This window comes from Crinia signifera, chromosome 2, assembly GCF_055691185.1.
Source record: "Crinia signifera chromosome 2, ASM5569118v1, whole genome shotgun sequence".
In the NCBI taxonomy this organism is placed as follows: Eukaryota; Metazoa; Chordata; class Amphibia; order Anura; family Myobatrachidae; genus Crinia; species Crinia signifera.
Window position 1 is genome coordinate 365,455,238 of NC_139218.1, and position 18,261 is coordinate 365,473,498.

An 18,261-nucleotide genomic window follows, 5' to 3' on the forward strand; every position below is an offset into this window, starting at 1 on the left:
TTCAGCAACAGCTGGAGGGCCAAAGGTGCCACATACCTGCCTTAGGGGATAATCTGACTATATATATATATATCTCCTATATATTTGGCTACATCTGTCACTCAAAGTGGGTGTCTGTGTCTATAACGCTCTGTTCCTGGACTTTCCTCTTAATGTGTGATTGCCTTCATCTGTGCTGAACACCTTTCTGAGAAATTAACCTGTTTAAAACAGGTGATGGCAATCATACATTAAGGAAGTCTAGAAACAGAGCATTGTGTCCCTCCTGGAGAGGGTCATGTTGGGAGGTATGTGACAGAGAACCTTACCAGTGAGCCCACAGACAGTGCCAGACACCCACTGCCTTCCCATGTTGCCCAGCACTGCTACTCCACAGCCACCAGGTGAGCGCCCCCCTCCCGCGATTTGCGGCAAAACCTCCCCCCCCCGCGCGCCCCCCCCCCCCGCGATTCGCGGCAAAAACACCCGCTCCCCCGCGACCCCCCTACCGCGATTCGCAGCAAAAACACCCCCGCGACCCCCCCTCCCGCAATTCGCTGCAAAAAGAACCCCCCCACGACCCCTCCCGCAATTCGCGGCATAACCACCACCCCCCCGCGACCCCCCCCTCCCGCGAATCGCGGCAAACCCTCCCCCGTGACCCCCCCCCCCGATTCGCGGAAAAAACACCCCCCCGCGACCTCCCTCACGCGATTCGCGGCAAAAAGAACCCCCCCGCGACCCCCCCTTGCACGATTGGCGGCACCCCCCCTGCGACCCCCCTCCCGCGATTCGCGGCAGCCCCCCCCGCAATTCGCAGCAGCCCCAGGATTAAATGGCACATGCAAAACACTGACATGGCTATGGTCGACAATGAAAAAGGTTGACATGAGTTTTTGAAGATTTATTTTTAATTTTTTCATATTCATTGTCATGTGTCGACATGGACACCAATGAAGTGGCACACTTATGTCAACATTTACATGTGTTGACCTTTCTGTGTTGATTTTTTCTTGTGGCGATTCGCGTCACACCCCCCCGCAACCCCCCCCTCCCGCGATTCGCGGCACCCCCCGTGACCCCCCACCTCCCGCAATTCGCGGCAACCCCCCACCGGAACCCCTGTGAACCCCGCCCTCCCGCGATTCGCGGCACCCACCCCCGCGACCCCCCCTCCCGCAATTCGCGGCACCCCCCCCCCGTGATTCGCGGCAGCTCCAGAATTAAATTGCACATGGAAAACACTGACATGGCTATGGTCGACAATGAAAAAGGTTGACATGAGTTTTTGAAGTTTTTTTGTCATTTTTTGAATATTTTCATATTCATTCTCATGTGTCGACATGGACACCAATGAAGTGCCACACTTATGTCAACATTTACATGTGTTGACCTTTCTGTGTTGATTTTTTTCTTGTGGCGATTCGCGTCACACCCCCCGCAACCCCCCCTCCGGCGATTCGCGGCGACCCCCCCCCCCCCCCGCAATTCGCGGCAACCCCCCACCGGAACCCCCATGAACCCCGCTCTCCCGCGATTCGCGGTACCCACCCCCCGCAACCCCCCCCCTCCCGCAAATCGCGGCACCCCCCGCGATTCGCGGCAGCCCCAGGATTAAATGGCACATGCAAAACACTGGCACGGCTATGGTCGACAATGAAAAAGGTTGACATGAGTTTTTGAAGATTTATTTCATTTTTTGAATGTTTTCATATTCATTGTCATGTGTCAACATGGACACCAATGAAGTGGCACACTTATGTCAACATTTACATGTGTTGAACTTTCTGTGTTGATTTTTTCTTGTGGCGATTCGCGTCACACCCCCCCGCAACCCCCCCTCCCGCGATTCGCGGCACCCCCCGTGACCCCCCACCTCCCGCAATTCGCGGCAACCCCCCCCCGGAACCCCTGTGAACCCCGCCCTCCCGCGATTCGCGGCACCCAACCCCGCGACCCCCCCCTCCCGCAATTCGCGGCACCCCCCGTGATTCGCGGCAGCTCCAGAATTAAATTGCACATGGAAAACACTGACATGGCTATGGTCGACAATGAAAAAGGTTGACATGAGTTTTTGAAGTTTTTTTTTTTCATTTTTTGAATATTTTCATATTCATTCTCATGTGTCGACATGGACACCAATGAAGTGCCACACTTATGTCAACATTTACATGTGTTGACCTTTCTGTGTTGATTTTTTCTTGTGGCGATTTGCGTCACACCCCCCCCACCCCCCCCCCCACAACCCCCACTCCCGCGATTCACGGCACACACACACACACCTCCCCCGCGATTCTCGGCACCCCACCCCGTGACCCCCCCTCCCGTGATTCACGGCACACCCCCGCGACCCCCCCTCCCATGATTCGCCGCAACCCCCGCCCCGTAACCCCCCCTCCCGCGATTCGCGGCACCCACCCCCGCGACCCCCCCTCCCGCAATTCGCGGCACCCCCCCCCCCGCGATTCGCGGCAGCTCCAGAATTAAATTGCACATGGAAAACACTGACATGGCTATGGTCGACAATGAAAAAGGTTGACATGAGTTTTTGAAGTTTTTTTTTTCATTTTTTGAATGTTTTCATATTCATTCTCATGTGTCGACATGGACACCAATGAAGTGCCACACTTATGTCAACATTTACATGTGTTGACCTTTCTGTGTTGATTTTTTCTTGTGGCGATTCGCGTCACACCCCCCCCACCCCCCCCCCGCAACCCCCACTCCCACGATTCACGGCACACACACACCCCCCCGCGATTCTCGGCACCCCACCCCGTGACCCCCCCTCCCGTGATTCACGGCACACCCCCCGCGACCCCCCCTACCATGATTCGCCGCAACCCCCGCCCCCGTAACCCCCCTCCCGCGATTTGCGGCAACCCACCCCGCGACCCCCCTCCCGCGATTCTCTGCAATCCCTCCCCTCCCGCGATTCGCAGCATCCACCCCCCCACAACCCCCCCTCCTGCAATTCGCGGCACCCCCCGCGACCCCCCCTCCTGCCATTCGCGGCACCCTCCGCGACCCCCCCTCCCGTGATTCGCGGACACCTAAGTTGCAATACAGGGCATCTTTCATACAATTCTAACCATATTTCTCATATACAAACGTTCACAAATTAAGGGGGCGCAGCCCCTTACGACGGTGTGAAGAGCGCCCGTAGGGCGCGATGAATCACCTAGTATATATATATATATATATATTAGATACACTGTGATTTGTGCTTAATTTGTAAGCGATCTAGTCATATAGTTTAGAAAATATGCAAAATTCGCTACATTTGTAGGCCCCATAAGTGTGTACCCAGCTTCCCATTATATATTCACACGGATAATAGTAGTAGTAGCAGCAGCAGCCGCTCAGAAGGTCCCATGTTCTGAACGTGGGTCTACACCTTGTACTATATAGTTACTTCTGAGTATGCAGATACTCTTCTCTGCACTTTGACTTAATGGGTATTTGAAATGACCTTTTACAATGCTCCAACTGTGGGTCTTTGTACATCTATATTGATACAGTCATCAATTAGTGTTAAAGGATGTTGACACAACAGTGGTCATTAGGGACACTCATATAGGATTGTCTGTCCTTTTGTAAAACACCAGTGAATACTTGTATTATAGGAAGGTAACTCTTTGTCGCTAAACCTGTAAGTAAGTAAGCACGGAGTTCTGTATAGGGAACCCCCTCTCCCAGCTCAGTGTGGGCCTGATGCATAATTAAATGCAAGGTGCCCATAATTGTCATAGGATATATGAAATAAACGCATCTATTTGCCCACATGCGGAGCTGTACACATCTCTGTGGCTAGGCAGCTCCTATACATTTCACAGCTATCCTCATTGTCAGTGCACACTTGCACCAGACTTACAGTAATGCGGGGTACACACCAGGACGACCCGCTCACGATGCACATCGTGAGCGGGTCGTCAGTGTCTCGTCCGACCCGCTCACGATGACGCGGGGGGGCACGACCCGCTCACGATGTGCACCGTGAGCGGGTCCGATCCGATGGCGACCCACACCCGGCTGTATGGTCGTCATTGAGATCCTACCTGCAGCAGGTAGGATCTCAATAACGACCGGCCGACCCGCGGGACCGCGCATCGGATCTGTATCGGTCCACACCAGGTCAGAAAAGGGCCCAATCAGCACACAATCTACATCCAATTGATCGGAATTGGATCTAGATTGTGGGGATCGGGCCCTAGTCGTCCTGGTGTGTACCCAGCATCAGTATTGGTACACAACAGAAGTATGGAAAAAGGCATAAAAAAGGCATAATACGCACAACTATGCATATCCTGCAGTCCTAATGTACTTCCTATGAGAGCACATCCACCTTCAGCCTCAAGTGGTTTGTGTACAACTCTGCATCGCATTCAGGTGTCGGTGCAAGTGCAGAGCGAACACTCACAAGCAGCCTTTATGTTTATAGCAAATGCAGGTTATTTTTAAGTGGAAACAGCAGTGGCAGTTGAAGTATGGGGGCACATATACAGTCTCTTGCACCATTGCAGTTGCAAAGTAGACGTTGGCACTGTGCCAGAGTCACTAGTGCACATGTGCAAATCTCCAGGAAAATGGCGGCTGCATCAGTTTTCTTGTGATTTTTACAGCGCCGGACTCCAGAGAGTGTGTAAAGTATAATGTGTGGGTACAGGGTGTGCGATGTGTGCCCCCTGTGTGCACAAAACACCCTGCACCCATTATAAATGAGCCCATGGAAAGCCATAACCTCTACAACCATGGGAAGATATATTACACATCGTTGCTGAACAGCAATGGTCCAGTCCCCTGCTACCTTTGCTTGTTTAATTCTTATCTGTAGTTTATTTGCTTTATGATATACAGTAGTGCACCTTACATTCTATGTAGTGGATGAGCTGCCAGGGAACAAGCGCTCTACTGTAACAGCCCGTCACACTTTAAACACTTACTAATATCTAGGTAACAATGCTGATTTCCAGAAACACTGACGCCTCCCCATGCTAGTAGAAATAATACATTGGTTTACTGAGTACAGTGCACTAAACTGTCTTCCAAATGATAATAAAGAGCCATGGGGCCTGATTCAGAGCTGATCGCTGCTTTGTGAATTCACACAACGACCGATTATTGATAGACTGTGCATGCGTGAGGCCTCTGTGCAATGAAATCCTGCTGCTTCTTTTCACCACGGGCCATTTGCAAGCTAATTGCCAATGTTGCGGTTTCTGGGTGGCGACCTGACGATTTCTGGGAGGTGTGGCTAAGTAATTTAGCTGGGGGGCGTGTGACGTCCGCTCCGGCCTCGATCAGGCTGATACCAAGGCAGCCGCCAAATAAGTCCAGGGCTACGCACAGGCTGCACACAGTAGTGAAATCATTTCATGGTGAGTGGGCTGCAAATAGATATGCAGCCCATTCGCTGGCTTGTGTCACATTCGCTGCCCATTTGCAGGCTTGCGAAGGGCGGGATTACATTCTGGCGGGGATGGAGGCTAGCTATTCGCAGTGTGATCGCACAGCAGCTATCAGGTCCCCAGGAGGGTCTTGTCATGAGCTGTCTGGTGCCTTGCTAGAAACAAATCACCTGGAAGGTGATCACTGACTACAGGCCTAATTCATGCCCGATTGGAAGGGGCCAAATTCATGCCCGTTCCGATGGTGGCGGGCCTGCACATGTGCAGACCAGGGCGGCGGCATCAGGGGAACACCAGGTGTTTTATGGGCGTCCCCATAAAACCGCTGCGTCGTTCCACTGCTGGTGTGGCGATCCCTGTTCGGGACGGGCAACTGACGTCGGCATGGTGTCAGCTCCCGTGCCTTTTCTGATGATCTCTGATGGAAATAAAAGTCAGTTCTGATGGTCGACGACATCAAATGATTTCTGTCCTCTTCGACCACATGCGAGGAGATGGGATGTCAAACACATTTTTTGCCAGTTTCACCTGATTTCTCTACCTGATCCTTTGGAATCGAGTGACATAGGCCCAAATCCAATAAGTGCATGGGGGACTTAAGTGGAGAATAAGGGGCGCTGTCCAGCAATGAAAGTGACTGGAGCTAGGACCTGGATAAAATGCTTGCTTCCATTATTTCTATATCCAACTTCCTAAGTATCCTAATGATTTCTTCTGTAATAACGGAACGTTTAGTAACTGATTATTATATTGTCATCATTTCTCTTTATTTTTTCTTAGATTTGAATGATTCCAGAGCGAATCATTATGGAACTGATGGTGCCATTCTCTTAGAACGTTCCCAAATTGTGGAATATGCCAGAAATGATTTCTTCTCCAGAATTCAGCAGTGAACCCAATTTTATGGCCAAGTACATGTCCAGCATTGCCCGGGCAGGTGTCATTGTAAATCCTGCTTTCCCCAATCTGGAATCGCATGAAAACGTGCAGGTACCGAGGCCGTCGAGCGCCCTCTCAGGTTTCCACGGGCAGGTATCTTTGTCCATTCTGAGTGAGGACTCTTTGGAAGAGCCAGATGCCAGTTATAGACCCGCACAACAGAGGTCTGACCATACAAGAGGACAGGCGCCCACCTACAAAGACGTGGAATGGGAAGGCGGTAGGAGTCGGCCACAAAGTAGACCGCTGTTCAGGGAAGATGAAGTGTTAAGGGAAGAAATGAACGATCCACTGTTAAAAAAACTGGAGCAGGTAATGTGATAGGTGCATTTTATTTATGTCTAGTGTATAATGTAATGGGATTGTTTGGGTAATGGTTGAAGGAGCCTGTTGCTTTTACACACTGTTTACTTTGGAAATTGCACGTAATAACTCTTCCTCCATCATTGTTCCGTCATAGAACAGAGGCCGCAAATAGTAGGATTTATTGATTTGTTATTTTCAATATATTTTAATTTTAATAAAATGCCTGTGTCACTCAGATATGTATGCTGTATGGATATGGCACCACAGATGGTGGGTTTGTAGTAGCTACAGCGGTACCTTTTTGGGGAAGATTCAGCTTCACTCAGTTTTTTTTATGAATTCGGGCCCCGTTCTGATGCTTAGGGGACTGCGCAACGCCTTCGGCTTTCGCACACTTCAGGGCTGGCGCATTGAGGACGCCCAGTGTTTCCTGGGTATGCCCACAAAAACTTTGTGTGTGGACAGAAAAATGCTGGATGTCCCCACGCGAACACAGGCGTGGCAAAGCTGCTCGGGGTTGGGCGGCTGATGTCACATGACACCCTGTTCTCAGACATTTCCAAGCCAACTAAAAATCAGTATAAACTGAATTTTAATTGCGAACGGTGTACAAATTATTCGATGATCGCAACCATCCAATGATTTCTCTCCTGTATGGCCGTATGCTACTGGATGTGTACGCGAACACATCCATTTGCATGCCTGCTGGGACCGTTGCGGGGTGTCGGGGGTCAAAGTTCCCCACAGGCATACTAATGGTTGCTGCTTAGATAATACTGCTGATTTACCCCCTTTTGTCTGTACCTGCTGAATCACCCCTTTGTCTGTACCTAGCATGGGGTGGGTGCAAGTCCTGCTGCTATTGATGATGCTTCTCTCACACCAGCCCCTGGACATTATACACCTACCCCATACTAGGGGCATAGATAGACTGAGAATGCCCAAAGTGTGCTGTTTATTGTCATATAATGAGGATATTGTGGTCTGAGTACTCTGTTTATAGTGCATCATCTATTTGCTTTGCAGCTTAAAGAAATTCAGCAGCAGAAACAGGAGCAGCTGAAGCAGCAGCAGATGGAGCAGTTACAGAAGCTGATGGAAGAACAGGAAATGCTGCTAAACTTGGTGTCTCGGCAGTCCGTGTATTCTGGTGGGTATCGGCCATAACTTCCCTTCTGTTGTTCTCTCACTGATAATTGTGCGCTGCCCCCTCTGGCACGAAAAGGCCATTTCTGACGTGTGCTGACAATACAGGTGAAAATAAGTGTCTCTTATTGTGACCATACACCTGAAACCATCCCAGTATCGCAGCAGCTAAAACCAGAAGTGGCTGCGGTGCCTGATAATTATTCCTTGAACTTAAGATATTTTCTGGGCGGAATGAATATAGAACCTTATTCTGGTTCATTCGCTAGGACGCGAACTTCACAGCCTTGGGAGTCCACCAGACGCCACCCACAGTACCGGCAGGCCCCGCCCACAGTGCTGGTCATTGAATTGGCACTTCAATGTCTTAAATGGCAGAAATAACGACCTGGGGAGACTTGACACCTATTAAAAAAACAAAACAGTCAATGTACCAAAGTAAAAAAGAAGGTGCCTGATTATAATATTGTATATTACTGTAACAAAGTTGAGTGTATACTGTACAATAATCACATTTGGAGACGGCTGATAATACTGTATGACATGACCACACCGTCCTTCTGCTTTTCCTCCTTAGCTCATTGTCAGGAAGTAGGTTAATGCTGAGATTAGCCGGGTAGACACCATAAAATGGAGAAATTAGCCACAGAAACCAATCACCTTCTGGCTTATTTACAAGCACATGCTGTAAAATGACAATTGGAAGCTGATTGGTTGCTATGGTCAACTTCTCCACTTTCTCTCTTTTGAAGGTTTGTGACATCTCCCCTTTAGTCTCTTTAAATATTGGAACGAGAGTGACCATAGAGAGGCAACGTGTGTGGGGTCAAAGCAAGAGTAACCATAGAGAGCCAACACATGTAGTGTCAGAGCAAGAGTGACCATAGATAGGCAATGTATGTGGGGTTAGAGCAGGAGTAACCATAGAGGGACAATGTATGTGAGGTCAGAGTGAGATACCACATGTGTTGGTTCTCTATGGTTATCTCACTCTGGGCCAGATTCTCTAAGCTTCAAAAGTGACTGACTGTTTATCACTCTCTATTTTATCACTTTTGAAGCTTAGAGAATCTGGCCCTCTGACCTCACATACATTGTCCCTCTATGGTCACTCTTGCTCTGACACCACATGTGTTGGTTCTCTATGGTTGTCAGAGCAAGAGCGACCATAGAGGGACAATGCATGTGAGGTCAGAGTGAGATAACCATAGAGAACCAACACATGTGGTGCCAGAGCAAGAGTGACCATAGAGGGGCAATGCATGTGGGGTCAAAGCAAGAGTAACCATAGAGAACCAACACATGTGGGGTCAGAGTAAGAGTGACCATAGAGAGGCAATGCATGTGGGGTCAGAGTGAGAGTAACCATAGAGGGGCAATGCATGTGGGGTCAGAGTGAGAGTAACCATAGAGGGGCAATGCATGTGGGGTCAGAGTGAGAGTAACCATAGAGGGGCAATGCATGTGGGGTCAGAGTGAGAGTAACCATAGAGGGGCAATGCATGTGGGGTCAGAGTAAGAGTAACCACAGAGGGGCAATGCATGTGTGGTCAGAGTGAGATAACCATAGAGGGGCAATGCATGTGTGGTCAGAGTGAGATAACCATAGAGGGGCAATGCGTGTGGGGTCAGAGTGAGAGTAACCATAGAGGGGCAATGCATGTGGGGTCAGAGTGAGAGTAACCATAGAGAGGCAATGCATGTGGGGGCAGAGTGAGAGTAACCATAGAGGGGCAATGCTTGTGGTTCAGAGCGAGAGTAACCATAGAGGGGCAATGCATGTGTGGTCAGAGCGAGAGTAACCATAGAGAGGCAATGCATGTGGGGGCAGAGTGAGAGTAACCATAGAGGGGCAATGCTTGTGGTTCAGAGCGAGAGTAACCATAGAGGGGCAATGCATGTGGGGTCAGAGTGAGAGTAACCATAGAGGGGCAATGCATGTGGGGTCAGAGTGAGAGTAACCATAGAGGGGCAATGCATGTGTGGTCAGAGCGAGAGTAACCATAGAGGGGCAATGCATGTGGGGGCAGAGTGAGAGTAACCATAGAGGGGCAATGCTTGTGGTTCAGAGCGAGAGTAACCCATTTGCTTTATAACTTCAGCATTTGGTTTGTACAAATCATTTTCTTTCAGTTGGTAAAAACAAGTTTCCTACTCCAAGCAGCAGGCCTTTGTCTCCTGCTGTAGCCCTGATAGACACTTTGCATTGGTTTGTCACCGTATATGTGCAGGGCGGGGGAAAGGGGATAAACAACTTTTAAGATTAGCACTGTTTACTGTTGCCATGACAACAGGGTTTGGAAAGTCCATCTAAAATTGAATTAGGGTAATGTTCATACAACCGTAAAGTATATGGAACATCAAACTATCCGGTCCTTCCTGCTGTTTACACATTGATGCTTATACGACACCCCACCATCTATCTCAGCTGTGATCTACAAAAGACAATGGAATACTACTTATCTGTGACCTGTATCTGTTCCACTGACATTACAGAGCTGTATGAGTGGGACATGGCTAGGAATTAACTGACCACCATAAAGCTCATGGTAGAAAGTAAGTGCCCCACACACACAGCGATATTCAGCCACTTTCTGAGCGATTGCAATCAGTCACTCAGAAAATGGGTGTATATCGCTGTGTGTGTGTGTGTGTGTGTGTAGACCACACAGCGATTGAAAATTGCACCCCATACGTTCTGAATCTGCCCGCGATTCAGAACGGGGAGCTCAGATAATTTCAATGCAGTCGCTCAGAAGGCCCTACACATCTCCCGCATGTGTCGCACGGGCAGATGAGCAGGGCCTCAGCCGGAGAGACCCACCTGAAGCCGCCGGATCCCACTCTGCAGATGTGCGCTGCTGACCTGTCCGGGAAAATGCCCCTGACTCTCCTCTGCCTCCATTTCTTTGTCACCTGGCTGCTGCGGTGACAGTGACGCTGCGGCAAGAGATTAAGAAGCTGTAGCGTCAGAAGTCTGCGGAAATGGATGTTAAAGTCCCTTTCTTGCTCTATAATGTATATCCCATGGACATATCAAGTCCAACTCATAAATGTTGGTGCAGACTCATTTTCTTTTAAATACCTAAATAGTGAATGTGGGTATCCATTTAGGAGGGGGGAGGGGACACACACATAGCAGGCACATGGTGAGATCGCTTTGAAAATGCCCTGAAATCCCCCCTGTGTGTAGGGGCCATTACAGTTGATGTCTTAGATTTACTTTATGCCCCGTTTGGGAAAGTATAATGAAGGTGTATATATGAAGGTATTGCCCATCTGCAAGTGCAATGTGTGTTGTTGGTATAAAGTGGCATTACCATACTTGTGTCTGTTCTATTGCAGAACATGGACAGCAGAAGCTCGCACCTGGACAGCCGGGTGGCTCTGTGCCTCAGAGAGGTCTCTCACGTCTTATGTCTCCGGTCAGCGTGCCCAGAGGTTACCCGCACACAAAGGACTTTACTCCATCCCGGCCACCCTCTGTGTTTGGCCAGGTAGTTCATCCAGATAGATCCAAAACGCTGGAGGACTTGTTAAATGAGGAGGACACAGAAGAGTATACCGGCAAGTGTTGTGTGGTTTGTGGTTTGAGTTGTGTGTGCTGCCGTTCTGTCTCCGATGAATACAGCACAAATGAAACGTGTGTGATAACTACTTTCTTTTACAAAATATAGGTGATGAATCTGAAACGGACGGTTCCTCAAATAACGAAGATTTGTCAGGTGTACCGCGAGATGAACAGCTTATTAAGAACAATGCTGAATCTGGTTATGAAGAAGAAAGGTAATATACTGCCCCCTTCTGCTCACCCTAGGCGTAGCTGGTGTAATCTTTGTAGCCATATATTACCTCTGCCCTCTCCCATCAGGCAGCTGCACTTCTGGTGCTGAGACCAGAAGGGCTCATAGCTCAATCAGAATGGATTTCCTTCTGTTTATTAACAATGACGAAGGTTCCAGGCAGGAGGAAGTAAATGAGCGGTTGCTTCCTGGTTCGGACAGGCCTAGCCTTTGGAATACTCATTTTAATTATGTTTGGTGTAATTCCTTTGTCTTCTAATATTAGTTTGACTGGAAGCAATAGCAGGTCTGTCATCTGTGTTGTGGCTGATTTCTTTGTTGACGGCTATATTGCATTAATGGATGACCATGGGAGTCATGTTATGTATTCTATAGGCCAATTATATCTGACGTAAAGGAGAGAAAAAAATCCTTTGAGGAGTTGTTGGAGGAGCAGATGAGGATTGAAGAGCAGAGACTTCAACAAAGTAAACTGCAACAGGTATCTATCTGTAAACTCACTGATGAAGCTTTCCCGTCGCAGGTGGTGCTGAACCAGTGCCCAGTTTATCGGCGTTGTCTAGTTCAGTGGTCTCCAACCTTAATTGAGTGAGAGCTACTCGTGATAAAAAAGACAAAAAAAACCTCCCGGAGAGCTACTAAAATTTGACCAATGCCCCGATACTATGCCGCACACCGTACTGCCCATGCGCAATATGCCCCTGACCCATTATGCCACACATTGCAATGCCCCTCACACCTAATGTATACCTTCTAACTTTGGCAGTGGATAAAGTAATATATGCCGAAATTTTTGGGCCAGCTTTTTGTCGCTATGAGGGCATGGCCAATGCTGTGTGAACTGCTGGCCATTCCCCCAGCCCCTCTGCCTGCCTGATTAGACGCATGCACAGTGTCTAATTCCTGCAGGACCGTCCCAATAAAATGGGATGTCACACAAAAATCGATACACACTATGCCACACCAGATTGCCCCCCACAGTAAGGCTTCTAATAAATTGTAAATTACCTGCTTATTGCCAAGGGTCAATAGTTGTTTCCAATGGGTCAATACTCAATAAAAAATGTTTGCCATTGGTTAATGCTTGTTGTAAGTAAAAAAAAATACATTGTTTTCCCCCAGCTCACTGAATGGTATTAGTAACCAATCTTGAACACTACATGATAATAGAATTCAGAGATATTGGTTACATATACCAGCGCAGGTGTATGATAAGCCCCCAAGCCGCATCAAGGCTTCTCTCTATATTGGGGGTCCCTAGCGCTATATCTTTTTTGCAACATTGATGCAGATTTGATATCGATGTGTGCTCCGGTGTAGTGTAAATCGAATGGAAGGCAAGACTATAGTATAAATCTAATGTTAAAAAGTGAAAATCGAAAAGCAGTAGAGAAATCGAACAGGCCAAATTGGATCGAAAACCATAATTGTGTACACTTTTTTACTTGTGAAACAAAATGTATTTACTAAAATTTCTTCACAAAATGTTGATGTTAGTAAACACGTTTTAATTCACAAGTAAAGGGGTGTTCACACTGAGCAAATTTGTGCTATTTTCTAAGCAATCTGACTAGATTTCTTAGAAAGTAAGCACAGATCTCTCCGTGTGTATGCTCTGAGAGATTAAATATTTCTTGCTAACTAAATCAGTGTATGCAGTCCCAATCTAGTTAGATTGCTTAGCAAATGACTGCAAATCTCTCTGTGTGTACAGAATGAGAGATACTGATCGCAATCTCTCATTCTGAACAACTACCCGGCCTTTTTTTGCTTAAGCAAAATTGCTAAGAAAAATTGCTTAGCAAAATTGTTTAGCACAAATCTCTGCGTGTGTATGTGCTCTGCATGGGAGATCTTGACACCAGCAAAATTGCTTAGCAAAATTGCTTAGCACAGATCTCTACGTGTGTATGCCCCTTAAGACTCCAGAGTGCAGCCTTCTCTGTTTGTATATGATATACAATTTTCAATATCAATAGAATTGCTTATATACTGCATTGCAACACTGGCAGCCTTGCCACAAATTGTTTTGAAAATACCATACTCTTAAGTTCTCTTTTGTCCAAGACTTCATTCCTTGATTTTTTGTTTTTCTCTCCATACTGTAGGGTGGGGAAGTTTCAACAAAGAGTAATTCAATAGTAAAAAGACCATTTCTTCGAAGAGGGGAAGGAATTTCTAGATTTAAGAATGGCAATCTCAGACTGAAGAAATCTGTTCCTCAGGAGGCCCCAGAAGTTACAGTTCCTGAGAAAGTAGACAAAGTTCAAGTCCAAAGGAAAATTGCATCCTCCCGCAAAGGGCAAGCACCTGAAAACAGTTCCAGTGCAGCTAAAATGGCTGGTCATCCTGCAAGAGAAAAGGCTGAGATGCAGAAGAAATTGGTGCTTAAAAACCACAATGCAAAACATGGCACCACTGTTGCAACATTACATGGACAGCCACAAAATAAACATAGTGTCAGTGGGAGAAGTTCTGTACCACTGGAGTTAGACATTGATAAAGAAAATGTGGACAGCACAAAACCAACTGAAGCAATTAATAAACAAACAACCGAGGTCCAAAATTGTGTAAAAGATTTCCCAACGGCCACGGCTAACCCTGCAGAGATGTCTTTCGAGGTTTCATTTCAAAAACGAAAAGTACTCTCAGAAAAGGAGAAACAGAAGGAACATTATGAGCTAGATGAGTTTTTGCTTCTAGAACAGGCAGCTGAGGACCTCTCCTTCTCCAGCAACTCCTCTTTCGTCCAAAAGCTCCTTAATCAAGACTATCACGTTGACCAAGGGCATCGCAGGTTGTCTTCTACTCCAGTTAAATCAGCAGAAAAGCCACAAGAAAAAGTCACCAGGAATGCGAGTAGTGGAAAGCTGAATCAGAAGATGGAAGAGCTTGGGTCAGTTTTTAAACATTCCACCGTTCCTTCCCTTGGACAGCAAAGTGGGAAAAAAACTTCTGAATTGCTTAAGGCCAGCAAGGAAGAGGTGAAAAAATCCCAAAATCCTGAGCCTGTTACAAGTGAAGGAGACTACGCATCATCTGGGGATGAACATAGCAACTCCACTTCAAGTGACGAGGAAGATTTAGAAAGCGATGGCCCCAGCAAAGAAGATGACATTAAAGCTGAAGAACTTAAAAGACTTTCTACAAAACTTACCAAAGGCAGCAAGGGTAGAGACTTTGACTTAGACTTATCAGATGGAGAAGATCATCATGACCGTGATGAAGATACGCTGTTGGCCAACAGGAGTAAAACATCTTTAAACAATGACCATAGCTCATCATCATCTTCTGATTCAAGTCAAATCGAATTCGATGATGAACGGACTTGGGAAGACCTTGGTAATGTTGCAAGTATGAAGGGTATTTATGAAAGTAACTTTGCTACAAAAGAGTTTATCCCATCTGAGTACACCAGTAGAAGTCCTACAGATGTTCCTGACATAGCCATCAGAAGGAAGGTGGCATCTAAGAAGGACCAGATAAAAACAGCCACCACTAGTACTCCAGACACTCCACCAGCCTCCGAACTGATGATGAAACTATTTCCAGTACTGAAGCCTAAAATAAAGCCAGAATCACCAAATGTATCCAAAACTGCAACAAATCAAGAAGGGCCTGGTAAGAAAATTTAAATTTACTTTAGTACAGTACATGGTCACACAGGATGACTTTTATCCATCTATAAGCTTCTGTATTCTGCATTTGGTACTTGTAACCTGAGGCTACCTGTATGTAAATCATTTAGGGGGTGATTCAACACAGTCCTTAAACATTAACGCCGCCTGGCCGAATTCCCCCTGCCCCCTGTGCCGCCAAATTCCCTCGGTAACCAGTCTGAACTGACTTTTTTTTAATTTCCTTCGATGTCCACCGAAGAGGAGACAGGCGCTGACGTCCTGTGTCTTCCAGGCATCGGCCTGCCGGTGTCCCAGGAGAATGGCCAGCATTTTCATAGAGGTGCCTCCCCCTCCCTCCCCTACCCATATTGTGATAGTTGCCCGAAGGCACACCATCGTTTCCCAATGCGAATAAGCTGGGGGCCGATCACTGTTGAATCGAGCCCTTGGTGTGTTGTTAATTTTCCATTAATCACTGCTGTTTTCCAGGAGATGCTGTCCGGTCTCAACTCCTGAGAGAGAAACTAGTTGAATTGGAAACCGAAATTGAAAGATTTAAGATGGAAAATGCCTCTCTGGCCAGACTTCGTGAAGACAAAGAAAAAACTTTAGAAACCCTCAGGTTTGACATATTTTAAATTAATTTGCACGTAAAATTATTTTATGTTTTTGGTTGGTGGTCATCAAAAAATGAGGTGGGGTCAAACCAATGTCTATTGGGTATATTTACCAAGAGGCTAGTTATCGATGTAACATTATTAACTGATGTTTTTAAATGGCATTCAGAATGAATACTAAGCTAGCTTGGTTTAGCATTTATTTGTAATGCAAATTTTTATACTTTTTATCCTACTTAACCAAACTATTTGCTTAGTCAATGTTTGGGCTGTGATTGTGCTTTTCAATCTGCTTTTTAAAATACTGTAGCTCCTTATTTGTTATTGATCATTGTTATTTGTGAAGGGCTAAAATAATTGGTTTTTCAGGGGTTTTTCATTTAGGGTGATGCCATCCCGGTTAATCCATTTAATTAAGCTATATTTAAAGTATGCCATGCAGTAGTGTCCCCAACAGGCTGCTCCTGCTCTAGGACCCCCCAGACACTCCTCCATCTGTGTGCCAACAGTGCAGGAGGGAGAAGGAACAGCAGCTTTAACCACCTACCCACTTGGGAACAATTTCCATGGGCAGAACAGAAAAGGTGGTTGCAGTCAATGTGGGGTGCGAGCACTCACTCCATCATGTGACAGCCATGTAGTGCAGCGCACTACAGCCTGTAGCCGCCACCTCTGGAGAGGCACTTTTTAAAAAACATTTTTTTTCCTTACGCCCAGCGGTGGATGCTGGGAAATGTGGGTATTCCGGGGCTGGAGGTCCGGGCATCAAGGAGTAGAACTTCTTTTGGCTAGTGCAGCCCCAGGCTCCGCCCCCCTAATACCCCTTCCTGTCCTCAGAGACCAGTTTTTTCCTTGGTGCTCTGAGGAACAGGCACCACACTAAGGAGAGGGCATTTTTAGCCCTTATTTAACTTAGATATAATAAAAAATAAAAAAAACTATCAGCCGTCAGACTCGCAACGCTGCTGCGGCTGACTGCAGAAGCCTCTCCCGGCGTCTGGTGGACGGACCTCTCGGCCGCTCGCACCAGACACCTCAAGCACTTGGAGGGAGCCGCGGCTGGGAGAAGCTCAGGTAAGCGGCTTACCGCTTGCGGGGAGCCGGACATCGCGGCTCACACCGCCGGTGGGGGGTGCCACCGGGGGCCTGGCAGCAGTACTCAGCTCATGCTGAGAAACCGCTAGACCACCAGGGATATGTTGAAAGCATAACGGCTCCCACTGTGGATGTTTCAGCAGTATCAGTGGCTGCACGCAGAGCCCTCTGGCTTAGATCTTGGAAAGCGGACAATGACTCAAAGAGAGCTTTGGAGGCCTTGCCGTTTACGGGGGTATACTGTTAGGAACGGAATTGGACAAAATTGTTACTTCCATTGCAGCCTCAAAATCTGCCTTTTTGCCCACAGGAGCCACTAAAGCAAAGCAGCAGGCCTTTCGGTTTTTTCGTCCCTCCAGTAAGGCCAGATCCCATTATACAGGGTCCTGGCCAACAAGGTCACAGCAGTCCTTTCAAAAGATGCAGAAGTCCAAGCCCAAACAGGGATGGTCAGCAAACCAGACGGGTCCTTCCGACCGATATTGAACCTGAAGAGATTGAATGTTTTCCTGCGAGTACCCAAATTCAGAATGGAGTCTCTGAGCTCCATCCTCAGTGCTCTGGAACCAGAAGATCTGATGACCTCACTGGACATACAAGATGCATATTTGCATATTCCAATCAAACAGGAGCATCAGAGATTTCTCAGGTTTGCAATATTGGATCGCCATTTTCAGTTTCGTGCTCTCCCGTTCGGGCTCTCAACAGCCCCCCGGGTGTTCACGGAAGTCATGGTGGTGATGGCGGCTCGCTTACACCTTCTAGGTATTCAAATTCTTCCTTACCAAGACGATCTTCTCATTGTAGCGCAATCGCAGGAGGAAATTCAGAACCATCTACAGATTGCCCTCAACCTCCTCCAATCTCACGGTTGGATAATCAACTGGAGGAAGTCCAGCTTGACCCCATCATCCTCCATGATACATCTGGGGGCACTGATAGACACGAAAACTCAGAGAGTATTTCTTCCCCAGAACAACAGTTCTTTCTGACACAACGCAGGGTGTCTGTCCACCTCTGCATGACATTGATGGGGAAATTGGTATCCACCTTCCCAATGCTGGAATTCGGACAGTTCCACTCTCGGAGACTACAGCTAGCCCTGTTATCTCGGTGGAATCGATCGCACATGGATCTGAAGAGACAGTTCCTCACGATATCAGACGAAGTCAGACAGTCCCTCCAATGGTGGCTGCTGTCAGACAACCTAAAAAAGGGAAAGTCCTTCGCAAGTCACGACTAGGTCATAGTTACAACAGATGCCAGCCTACAGGGTTGGGGAGCTGTGACGCTGGATCAGTCGTTCCAGGGCCTGTGGACACCCCAAGAAACAAAGCTACCAATAAAC

At 47.5% G+C, this 18,261-nt stretch overlaps 1 protein-coding gene across 1 annotated transcript in view; it reads left to right on the forward strand.

Annotated features, from left to right (window-relative positions):
• Nucleotides 1-18,261, forward strand: part of CPAP (centrosome assembly and centriole elongation protein) — a 41,684-nt gene that overhangs the window by 1,467 nt on the left and 21,956 nt on the right. Inside the window, exons 2-8 of the mRNA XM_083169960.1 lie at nt 6,168-6,638; nt 7,659-7,782; nt 11,124-11,345; nt 11,456-11,564; nt 11,957-12,062; nt 13,690-15,202; nt 15,691-15,823. Of these exons, the coding sequence (XP_083026086.1) occupies nt 6,243-6,638; nt 7,659-7,782; nt 11,124-11,345; nt 11,456-11,564; nt 11,957-12,062; nt 13,690-15,202; nt 15,691-15,823 (2,603 nt within the window). The 5' untranslated portion in view covers nt 6,168-6,242. The remainder of the gene's footprint in view (nt 1-6,167; nt 6,639-7,658; nt 7,783-11,123; nt 11,346-11,455; nt 11,565-11,956; nt 12,063-13,689; nt 15,203-15,690; nt 15,824-18,261) is intronic.